The sequence below is a fragment of the Gadus chalcogrammus genome, chromosome 14 (assembly GCF_026213295.1).
Source record: "Gadus chalcogrammus isolate NIFS_2021 chromosome 14, NIFS_Gcha_1.0, whole genome shotgun sequence".
NCBI classification, from domain to species: domain Eukaryota; kingdom Metazoa; phylum Chordata; class Actinopteri; order Gadiformes; family Gadidae; genus Gadus; species Gadus chalcogrammus.
In genome coordinates, this window is record NC_079425.1 from 18755744 (window position 1) to 18768243 (window position 12500).

Here is a 12500-nt window from a genome sequence, read left to right on the forward strand (position 1 = left end):
GGTGCATGTGTTTCCAGGGCCCTAATTGCGACCAATTTAGAGCCTTTTTATATTTAAGCTGCTTTTGGGGATGTCAATTGACAAAAGACATATGTACAGCTACTTCCCCTTGCCTCCACCTCGCTCGCTGCCGTACCAAACATTGACACAGGGCTGCGTGACGCAATATTTACCAGAAGAGGGGCTTCAGCGGCTCACTGCGGCTCAGCCTGGGGCTTTTCTGTTTCCTGGGGTGAAACGTAAATGAAAGGCCCAGTTAGCCCTTCCTCCCCCCCACCTCCTCTGGCCTCCCCCTCCTCCGCCAGGATTTAGGGGGGATGGCGTTGTGTGTCTGGGGGGGGGGGGGGGGCACGTTGGAGGGAGGTTGCCATCCTGCCACCACACACACCGCCAAGCACAACATTCCAACACTGGCAGGAGTGTGTGGGCCGCGTGTTTGTTCTGTCACTTGGAGCTAGAGTGGGGTTGTGCTCCAGTAAACCCTCTGGCCTGCCCCTCCCTTTCCCAGGCCCTTCCCCTCACCTGCCTGCCTGCCTGCCTGCCTGCCTGCCCGGCTGGCTGGCAGCAGTGGAGGAGGAGGAGGCCAACGTTTTAGATCCAGCGGGCCGCTGCCAACCCCGGTGCTGCTCACCGGCCATGTTGGCTCTGACTCCTCAGCTGGAATTGAGGGGCTGCCGACAGTTTTATTGGCAGTTTAATGTCTTTTCCTTTTGTATTTATTTCTTTAGGCTATTTTTTTTGTGTTTTTATTTATAAACCACAGCATCCCCCTTAAAATGTGCTCCCGGGGCCTTTGGGATACATTGAAGGACATTCCAATAATAAACTTGCACGTTTATTATTTTTTTACAGACCACACCAGGCTAAAATCATGCAACTTCTCTTTTTCTTTCCAGCTCTGGTCTGTCTTAGTTAGTTTTTTCCCCGGTTCTCTTTCTCTCTTGTGTCTGACCAACTCGGATCCTGCTTCCAGTCATGAGAGCTTTGCGGTAGCTCGCTTGCGCTCCAGAAACCCAGACCTTGGAAAAGACGGCTGCGGCCAGGATTCCAGGTCCTCGTGCAGCTGCAAATATTTGGGAAATGATTGTTCCGAGTAAAGGGTCCCGTGCTAATTCAAAAGGTGTGACAGTGGAACAAATGATAAGGCCTCGGCAGTGGAGCCCCTGATGAATATCCAACGGCCTCGCCAATAATACCCCCGCACAGCCTGACATTTAGGCTCCCTCCAAAAACACTGTTCCCTCACAAAGTGGTGGAAATGTGGGCATACTCATCAAGTCGACCCTGGGTGTTCACAGCTGTTTCCCTCCCTCTGTCTCGTTCTCTCGCTTTGTTTGTATGTGTTTGTGTGTGTCTCTCTCTCTCTCTCTGTCGGTCTGACTCAGCGTCTCTCTTTCTTGTATTCCCCCCCTCTCTCTTATATTTATTTATTTATCCATTTAGATCCATAAAAAAAATCTGTACCCGTGTACATATTTATTTTGCAATTTTGTTGCAAATATTTCCAAAAACATTCTTCAATATCTTATTTGTTTACACAATCAATCATTGTATTTTTTTATTTTCCATTATCTTTACTTGACAGCACTGACACTGTAACAGAAACAATTTCCACTGGGTTCAAAAAGTAATATGAATTTCTCTCTCTCTCTCTCTCTCTCTCTCTCTCTCTCTCTCTCTCTCTCTCTCTCTCTCTCTCTCTCTCTCCCTCAGCTCATTGGCTACAGTGAGAAGCCCATCAACCTTCAGATGTTCATCGGCACAGCGGATGACCGCTACCTCCGGCCGCACGCCTTCTACCAGGTGCACCGGATCACCGGCAAGACGGTGGCCACAGCCAGCCAGGAGATCGTCATCACCAGCACCAAAGTCCTTGAGATCCCACTCCTACCGGAGAACAACATGACGGCCAGGTACGGTCCAACAACACTCATGGACTACGATGGGGCCTCGAGACCGCATTGTTCTGACCGCCGCCAAGGGGAGGACAGAGTCTGGCCACAAATCTACACCAGTCTTTATGCCAGCGTGAAATGAATGAGCTTCAAATGAGATGAGCGCTACAAAACAAGATTGAATTGATTACATTTGAATTGATTACATTTATCAGAGTCATTTCAATAAAAAATATATCAATAAATCTTTCAATAAAGAATATAAATAAGAAATACAAAACAAAATGAATAGCACGAAAAATCAATGAACAAAACGATGTGATGAGAATGAGATGTGAAGATGAGAATGAGCTTCAAAACAAGACAGAGACAAGACTTGACATTTCAATCCGCAAAACGTTTTGCAAAATGTTTTGCAAAATGTTTTGCAAAGTGTTTTGCGGATTGAAATGTAATTTGAATTTTGCAACACACGGAGCGTGGCGAAGTGCAATGCAATCACGGGGACGCTATAGCTTTTCAATTTGAATAAAGGAACTCAATAACTCTATAACTTTTGCCAATTTTACTGAGGATTTCATTGTCACTTTGCATATTAAAATGCACTTTGAATAACGTATTTACAAATTACATTGTTAAATTGCATAATGAATTGTCAATTGCATAATATGACTTATTGAATTGCAAATTGCAAATTGCATTGCCATTTGAATTTTGCTGCATATATGCTTCCATAGAAAGTAAAGGACAGCCAGCAGTACAAAAAACAAAACAGCAGTGTATATTTCAATACTCATGTTGAATACGGTCGCCTGGATGGTCTTATTGCTCAAACCTCTGGTTTTCCTTGAAGCTGGAATTGACGGGAATGGATTTCATGACGATTTTCACCTTCACAGCGGCCCTAAATCGTGTTCACAGCTTAACTCACCCCTCATTGCTGATCCCTACTGAGCTGTGGTTGTCTTTTTATCACTCCCAAGCCCTCACTACTGAAGCGTTTCTCCCAGCCCTGCCAGTGGTGGAGGCGCCGTGGTGTGGTGCGGTGCTCAAAGCTCTGCTCTCTGTTTCTTTACCGCACAGTATCGACTGCGCCGGCATCCTCAAGCTCCGCAACTCGGACATTGAGCTGCGGAAGGGGGAGACGGACATCGGCAGGAAGAACACGCGGGTCCGGGTGGTGTTCCGGGTGCACATCCCCCAGCCCAACGGGAAGGTGCTGTCGCTGCAGGCCTCCTCCATCCCTGTGGAGTGCTGTGAGTGTCCGCTACTCACCCGCTCCCTGTGTATCCGCTGACTCACACACACGGATACACAGGGAACGCACACACACACACACACACACATACAAACAAACAGATACACAGATAAACAACTACACCAACATACACACACACAAATACACACACACACACACACACACACACACAAACACACACACAAGCACAATGAGTAAATCTTTCCATGTTTTATGAACAGAGAGACGGTGGAATCATGGGAAATGTGTTGTGTGTGAAGTGCACAGATTCTAAATGAAGGGTTGTGGCTAAAAACTGTTACACTATGTATTAGAAGAGGAATCATGACAGTTGTCTTGAAATACGATCAAATATTTCACTATTTACTGGAATAAGAATTGCACCAGTTGTCCTTAAGCATGATCAAAATGGTACACCCTGTACTGGAATAGGAATCAACGCACAACATTTTGTTACACATGCACGGCAAAAGCATGCACACATACAAACACACACAGGCACACATATTTACAATCGTACCCAAACCAGACAAACTCTGACCAAAGAACACATCTCAGTTGTTAATTCCAGGGCTAATGTACAACATCAGCGCCCCTGTTGATTCATGAATGTTGAGGTAATACTCTGTCTGGCCTCTTTAAATATTGCTCAAGAGAAGAACCCCCTGATAACCATCTGGAATATACTACTGTTTATATTCCACCAATATACCACCCTGTCCCCTGCCTCTGGTCAAACCATTCCTCTAGTCTGTCCTTTAGATTCCCAACCAGGGGAAGGCATAAACTAGGAGGTACATGAGCAGGCTTTGGGGAGTACTAAAGATAAAGACCTTCATGCTCCTGGTTAATACCCAGAACAATACAAATAAAGATTACAATTCTACTCTTTTTAATATGAACAAATTCTATTTGTTTAAATATGATTTTGTTAGTCAATAATGACCAGGAATAGAAGTTGACCCATGCCTCTGCTCCTATTATTTAATCCCTGCTAGGCTACTACAATATTAGTATTGGTGAGAAATGATGCTAAATATTAGTGGTAAAAGCACAGTATTAGTTCAAAGGAAGACAACTTGTGGTTTAGTGTTTCTGAATTGGTAATAGGGCTGTGGTGGGTCTTCAGATGAGCAAAGTGGTTGGGAAACACTGATTTAGAATCAGTAAGTAAGAGTAACCGATTTTAGTGTAACAAGGGTATATTTACAACAAGAAACAACATAACAAACAATAGAATTTATCTATGAACAAACAGAAGAAGACAATACCACACATGTAAACTGACACAAACCGATAAAAAAGCAGTAGACTACCCAGTGTGCCGTGCTCAGGCTTTGGTGCAATTTGCATCAAGATAAACCGATGCAAACCACTACCCTAGCAGTAGCCCTCACTAAGCACCACGAGGCGTGGTCCCTGCTGACCCTGTGTCGTGATCCCCTCCCTCAGCCCAGCGCTCGGCTCAGGAGCTGCCCCAGGTGGAGAAGTCCAGCCCGACCAGCTGCCTGGTCAGCGGGGGAGAGGAGATGGTCATCTCCGGCTCCAACTTCTTCCCCGAGTCAAAGGTCATCTTCCTGGAGAAGGGCCCTGGTAAGACTTATCTCCTCGCAGCACCACGCCACTGGTCAGATACATAAAGAGAGAGAGGAGTAAACATTGTATTTAAACTGGGGAAACAATTAATTATTTAGAGAGGAGAGATGCCATTTATATGGAGCGATAAAATCCTGTTTGTATAGAGAGGGGAACTATTAATTATATAGAAGGGAAATATTATTTATGTGAAGAGAGGGAGAAATTTAAATAGAGAGGCAACATATTATTTATATGGAGAGCATAAATATGATTGATATCATAGAGAGGTCAATTATTTTTAAGATTGAGAGAGGGGAAATATTATTTAGATAAATAGAGGGTAAATATTTATGTACAGAGCCAAAAAATAATTTAGATCTTAGAGAGGCTAAATATTGTTCATTTTATAGAGAGGCAAACTATTATTGATACAGAAAGGAAAATATAATTTGAATGATATATATATATATATAGAGAGAGAGAGAGAGAGAGAGAGAGAGAGAGAGAGAGAGAGAGAGAGAGAGAGAGAGAGAGAGAGAGAGAGAGAGAGAGAGAGAGAGAGAGAGAGAGAGAGAGAGAGAGAGAGAGAGAGAGAGAAATTATATATTTATTTATTTATTTATTTATTGGTTTTACAATTAAAATAACTACCAGTTGTTTCAGGATGCATTGGAATCGGTCATTCATTGCTTAATACGGACAACATGGCACTGGTTTAAATGGCCAGAATTCTTCTCATTATTTATTTGGATTCATCATATTCAGGATTGGACTGCTAAATATTTTTCTATTTGACAATGAACATAATTGTTCTTTGAGAGCAACATATTTTGTGTTGTGTTGTGTAGCACATTTCCAGTCCCTAGTTCATGTGTGCTAGGTGAACAGACCTAGCTGGGTGCATTGTCTCAACAAGTACACTGGGCCTCCCCAGGGCCATTTCACGCTCCCCCAAGATTTACACCTTGCAATAATACAGTCTGTCCAGTGTTTATTACACAAGGTGGGAAATGCTACACCGTATGAGCTGGAATACACCTAAAAAAGCACTGTGTTATTGCATTATGTACGTGACTTTTACGAGCATCATACGTCAGTCCTTTGTGATTGGGAAGTTTTGCAATTTGTTCCTTCAAAAAATAATAATTATTATGCTCAATACATAAATAGTACAATTTTAAAGCTGCAAGGTTTAAAATCTATACTAGTACTACTACGTCTTTGTGAAGAGCCGTAGCATCTACTACTACTACTACTATCTATACTACAGCTGAGGGCAGTTTTAGAATGTCTAGGCTGGATTTGTCTACAGACAATGATGCTAACACTTTTAGCAAAAAGTGGGTCACTAGGCTCACTTCAATTTGGCTCCGACACCGATCTTAATATTAGTCTTTGCTTCAAGCAGGATACCTAATTTCTCATTTGGGTGTCATCATTTGGCATGGGATTCATAAAAGTGAACTCATATTTATTAATGCGATTATTATATATACCGTAAGTCATTTTCTTTTTGAAAAACAGTTGTACAACTGTTGCCCGAACACAAAGTTAAGAAATCCCTTCACAAGCTGCTTACTGGAACGTAGATGTTCCGCCGTGTGGCACAGGACTCCGTCGTAAAACACGTGTAGCGACGGATCTCTCTCCCGGGTGGAAACGCTCATAGACGAATGACACGTGCCGTGCCAGTCCCCGCCTGCCGAGGGTTTCTTCATCAGGCAGAGCAGCGCCGGTGTGTTCACACAAGGCATGAAGATGTGGGACGGAGGCACCTTCCCCCGTCACGATTCTTTGTTGAGAGAAGAACACCACAGACCTGCAGGAATGCTCTTTGAAAGTTCTTGGAAGAGCACGAGGTGAACCATGACTCAAGAAAGTTGCTTCCTAAGCAGAGCCGTACCCGGTGGTCAGGGCCTACGAGAGGCTGTCGGAAAATATAGGGCCCCCGTGGTTAGGGGGGGGGGGGGGGGGGGGGGGGGGGGGGGGGGGGCGGAAAAAACAAGAGTGCACGCATTGTGCACGAAGGTAGTATAGATTGTGACGGGGGAAGGCGAGGAAGAAGTGAGTGAGAGAACAGGGGGATTGTGGCGGTGCTTTTGGTTCTTTCTCGTGGCCTCATCTGGGCTGCTGAGCTGAACAACAGCACTGATTGGGGTGAGCGCAAGATGAAAGAATAGAAAGTAGAGACGAGGGCCAATGAGCACAATGAGTAAATCTTTCCATGTTTTATGAACAGAGAGACAACAACGGTGAAATCATGGGAAATGGGTTGTGTGTGGAGGGCACATATTGTAAATGAAGGGTTGTGGCTAAAAACTGTTACACAATGTATTAGAAGAGGAATCATGACAGTTGTCTTGAAATACGATCAAATGTTTCACTATTTACTGGCATAGGAATTGCACCAGTTGTCCTCAAGCAAGATCCAATGGTACACTCTGTACTGGAATAGGAATCATGACAGTTGTCCTGAAATAAGATCAAATGTTTCAGTGTGTATTAGACTAGGAATTGTGACAGTTGTCTTCATGAAAGATCCAATGTCATTGGGGATACATGCAGTTGGTGGACGTGTGCATTGCTTAACTATAATTAGTTATGCTATTAATATTATATGAAAGTCAACATAAAAACAAACGCATACACACCACAGTTAATTTAATTTTAAAAGTATATTCAACAGAAAGTTAAGTAGAATAGGGCTTTCCTGCCTCCCATAGTTTTAGGGTAGAATATCTCCATTGATATGGTTTCCCTGTTTGGGAGAAGAAGAAAAAAAGCCCAATTCCAGTCCAGAAGAGGTGGTTTGGCATGAGCGTTAAAGTGTAATAGAGGTGAAGCAGAGGATCCCTGAGACGACCCTCTCCTGGGTCACACAGTGGGCTGTTTATCGTCTGCTGTTGTCCCAGAGCCCGACCACACATAGACCACAAACTCCAGCCGCAATTACCCACCAACCTTGTACTTCTATTCCCCTGCAGGCCCAAAACCTACAATGTTGCATTCTGTGGGCTCTAAATTGGAAAATAAACGTAGAATAAGAAAATTTTAGTAAAAAAAAGAACTCAAAACAAGCGCTGTGATGGGATTAAGTATTTAAACTTCACACAAGTTTATACAAACGGAGCCGGTTTCCGAAAAACCCTAAACACTGCCAGCCTGGAGCAGTGTCCGCTATTTTTTCTGTCTATTTGTTAATCAATGTTGTTGCTACACATCCAGTACAAAGATTTACAATCCACAAGTTATGCTAACACACAGCAGATATTGTTTGTTTTTCTTCCATCTGCCAACACAATAGACGTCTCTTCTCTTTCCCCCTCCCTCCCTCGGTGCCTGCCTGTCTTGTGCAGGGTGTAGGCCACCCTCACTGCCCCCCCTCCCCCAGCATGAGGTTCCTGTTAGGGCCTGTTGCTCTGGCCGCACGCGCGGGAGCCTCGCACCTCGCGTGTCTAGTGAAAGCAAACGTAGTAGCGTAACAACCCCACCGCCATCAGCCCGAGAGCCTCCTGAGGTTGCTGGCTTGACAATGAGGATATAAGTACTGTCTTTCAACCCCAAGCCCAGATCTCCCTGTCCTCACAATGCACACAATAGATGCTCATGGGGCAGGATTACTGGGAAGATCAGCTGTAGCACGACATCAGTGGCAGTAGACACCCTACTAAAACAACGACATCATCGAGTAGAGGAGGGTAGAGTAGAGGACGGTAAGATAGAATAGGGTCGATTTGTGGATCAAATGAAGCAAGGAGTCGACTGTGTGCACGCACATGCGTGTGTGTGTGTGCCCGCACGTGTGATTTTGTGTGTTTAAAAGGCACGTGAGGCCCTTCTTAGTGGACAGGAGAGGCCGAAGCGGCACAGGTGCACGGACCTTGACGCGCCACGTCAGCAGGGTGAAGGAAATAAAACTGCGTGTTGGCATTTCAAAACCAACGCACTCACAGCACAGCACAGCACAGCTGTGGCTGTGTGGGGGAGCGAGGCCTCCTGAGAGTCCATCCTCTGGACGGTCCCACTGAAGAGCTTGACTTCTGCCGACTTGTTCTGACCACACTAAGAGAGCAGCGGGAGCGGTTTTCCCAATGCGCTGTCCTCTCCCCCAACTGTCTCTCTCTCTCTCTCTCTCTCTCTCTCTCTCTCGTCCCTCCCGGCCGCTGCCATTGCGATGTCTGGCCAGATAATTAGATCAGTAGGAAAAGTGGAAAATCAAAGGAAGTCTCCTAGCCAAAGATCTGGCAGTGGTCGGAAGCCGTTTTAAAACAAACAGGATTATTCCACTGGCTTCACTGCACCGTTCTTTCCAGGCGAAACAAAAATTTAAATAAGAATGATGAAGACATGTGATTGCTGCCTAATCGTTCTAGAATCTTCTCCACGTGGTTTGTTTGCGGGGGAAATGCCAGCTGTTTTATTGGTACTTGGTTATTTTGGAAGACATCTTGTGTGTTTTTTAGCCACCTCCACCTGCCAGGACCACTGGAGAAAAATGACCCCAGATTAAGCCGCACGTTGAGATGCAAGATGGGTCATAAATCTGCTAATCCTTTTATTTTCTCAGTCCTAGAGGCTGTATTATTAATTCCCTCTGCAGTCAGAAACTCCACATGATTCCCCTTTTCTTCAATTTCCATTACAGTTCTGAACAACTTCTCATTGTTTTCATATGACCGTCTTACAAGGCATGGCTTACTTCACTTCAAACCACAACTGAGTCCGAGTGCTGCTTTTTCAATCATTCCAATAGGAGTTGGAGTCTGTCCGTTCCATTAAGCCTTTTAGTTTGGAGGGATGATGGTCTCTTCGCCTCTCTCTTTGTATTCGTCATGTGTTCACCAGACTGTAACCAGACGTGACTGTTAAGTAGTCTTCTTCAGTCCGTCTGCGGCTGCCCCTTCATCTACTCCTTGTGTATTGGACCTCCCTCCACTCCTGTAATGCTTCATGGATTCATATCTAATGAATTGGCTTTAAGTTGTCACCTGTTTTCATTGATACATTAATGCATTGCATTCATTCATGTCTGCTCTTGATCTTCTTTGCAGACGGACGTCCACAGTGGGAGGTGGAGGCGAAAGTGATCCGTGACAGAGCTCAAGGAGTAAGCACGGCCGTTTGGTGTAACGTGATGATGTCGCTCTAGTGCATGCATAGACCCCACCCTCCCAACGAGCAATTAATAAAGGTCTGAAATTTGAACTGTAGACGGTAATTGTAACTAATTATCAGTATTGTCATTCGTTTTGAAAAAATATGTTTACTAGTTTCAGCTAAGCAGACCTACAGGATAGTGTATGTAAAGTAAAGTAGTCAAGTTAAGTAAAGTAAAGTAGTAAAGTAGTCCACATGTTGTAACACTGTTTCTTCTACTACAGTGCAGTATAGTAGTGGGTGTTCTCCAGATGTTATAACACTTTCTTCTACTGCAGTGCAGTATGCTGATGGAGGTTCTCCAGATGGCATAGCATTGTTTATTCTACCGCAGTGTAGTATAGTGGTGGGTGTTCTCCACATGTTATAAGTTGTTTATTCTACCGCAGTGTAGTATAGTGGTGGGTGTTCTCAACATGTTATAAGTTGTTTATTCTACCGCAGTGTAGTATAGTGGTGGGTGTTCTCCAAATGTTATAACACTGTTTCTTCTACCGCAGTGTAGTATAGTGGTGGGTGTTCTCCACATGTTATAACACTGTTTCTTCTACTAAAGTGCAGTATAGTGGTGGGTGTTCTCCACATGTTATAAAACTGTTTCTTCTACTAAAGTGCAGTTTGCTGATGGAGGTTCTCCAGCCTTTATAATGCTGTTTCTTCTACCACAGTGCAGTATAGTGGTGGAGGTGCCTCCGTACCACAGCAAGGCCGTAGGCTCTGCCGTGCAGGTTCAATTCTACGTGTGCAACGGCAAGAGGAAAAGGAGCCAATCCCAGCGCTTCACCTACCTGTCAGGTGAGACCGAATCCATTATTAGAATACATAAAAAACACTTCTCATTTACTGCTTCCTGAAGCTGGTATTCTGGTTGTCTCCTGAAGAGGCATATATATATACCTGTGGTTTGGAAATGCTCTCTTCTATTCCTCCAACGTCACCAGACGCACACACACACACACACCTGCCAGCTATGTTGTTGTTGATGCAATCTTCTGCTCGCATTCGGATGGAAAGTCATCAAGAAGCACTTTCTGCTCTCCAGGAAATGTAAGCACACACCGGCCAAAGGTCGTGGTGTTTTTAAAGTCATCCCACTGGTTCTTCTTATTTAAACTCAGAAAGAGTCCCTGCATCCCTACCTTAACTGATAGTATTGTTATGATTATTTCTTCCACGGTGAAAAAGAGAGTCAAACTAAGAAGGGCGTGGGCGGATTACCGAGAAATGCAAGTGATATTTTAGCAATACAGCCAGTACCACCACAGTGTGTGAGTGTTTGCGTGTCCGTGAGCGTTTGTGTGCGCGCTAAGAATGTGTCTGTGTGTGTGTGCGTGTATGTTTGTAGGCTTGTGTCTTATGTGTGCAAGTGTGTGTGTGAGTATGCATGCATGCCTGAATAAACGTTGATGGGCCTGCAAGCGCGCCCACTCTTCGCAGGCAGTTCCTGTTTTCCCCCCACTGACAGAGCCTGCCAGCCAATCGGAGGTCGAGTACAGCTTGTCTGCTCTGTCAGGCTTGCTGGAAGGTTCTCACCATGGTTAGGAGGCTTGCTATTCGCTTTATTGTGGTGAAAACACCCACTGCCAATCACTTTCGACGTGCTGGTTATGAGTGGGTGAAATTGAGCGAAAAAGCAAAAACAGGTTGATTCCACCATGAACCTGTGTTGTAACACACATCTGAAAACGTAGTTGAATTTCTGAATAGTTTCTGCACTCTGAAATAAAGTCTTCTAGAATGACTTTCTTTCATCATGATAAGAAGTTTAAATGTATGCCCAGCCGATCTACAAATTCTATATTTATTCAATATATATGTACTTAATGTATTTCTGTATTGCTTTATTTCTTTATTTCTATATTTCTATAAGTTACCACTGAACTGGTTCTGTGTAGTCTCTGATCTGGATTTGACGTCCCTCAAAACTATCCCCATGATGGCAGCCAAACAGTCAACATATGCTTCGCTCTTTCAGCTCGAGCCGAGTAAAAATAAATAGGTTACCAATTTGCATGGCAGCTGCAGCTCTATACAGCAAGCATTGCCTGTAGATAATGTGTATTATTTTCTTTAATTGATATTCCAAACATTCATTTAAGGAATTCATATCTATTGACTCAAATTTTATCAACCAGAATTAAAACCGGTCAAAGGTCAACTCCCACGCAAGGGTTAAGGTGGTTTCATTGTGTATGAGTTTCTAGTATGCGGGAAACAATTTGCAATGGGCTTTGGGGTGGTGTGTTAGCCCATCTCGGCAGAGTCATTTTTCCCTCTGCATTCTACACCCTTCCTCCACTCATCATGTGTTCTCCTCCTCCTCCTCCTCCTCCTCCTCCTCCTCCTCCTCCTCCTCCTCCAGTCATGGTGAAACAGGAGCTCAGAGATGACCTGGACCACCCCTCCGTGCGGCCCCTGTCCATGCCCATGCCCATGGCGCATGCTGCCAGTCTGGTGTGCACCCAGCTGCCTTCCCCGGAGCAGGGCCACCCCTCTGACGGCCTTCTGTCCGGCTCCCCCAGGGGCCTGGCCGCGGGCCCTGGCCCGGGCCTCCTGCCCCTGCAGGGCCCCTGCCCTTCCCTGGGCTCCCCGTCTTTCCAGCACCTGCCTCA

General features: G+C 44.8%; 1 protein-coding gene across 1 annotated transcript in view; it reads left to right on the forward strand.

Annotated features, from left to right (window-relative positions):
• nfatc3a (nuclear factor of activated T cells 3a) overlaps window positions 1–12500 on the forward strand; it is a 65966-nt gene that overhangs the window by 38597 nt on the left and 14869 nt on the right. Inside the window, exons 4-9 of the mRNA XM_056608114.1 lie at window positions 1714–1913; window positions 2979–3151; window positions 4606–4746; window positions 9783–9838; window positions 10557–10683; window positions 12251–12500. The exon at window positions 12251–12500 is cut by the window's right edge and continues 836 nt beyond it. Of these exons, the coding sequence (XP_056464089.1) occupies window positions 1714–1913; window positions 2979–3151; window positions 4606–4746; window positions 9783–9838; window positions 10557–10683; window positions 12251–12500 (947 nt within the window). The remainder of the gene's footprint in view (window positions 1–1713; window positions 1914–2978; window positions 3152–4605; window positions 4747–9782; window positions 9839–10556; window positions 10684–12250) is intronic.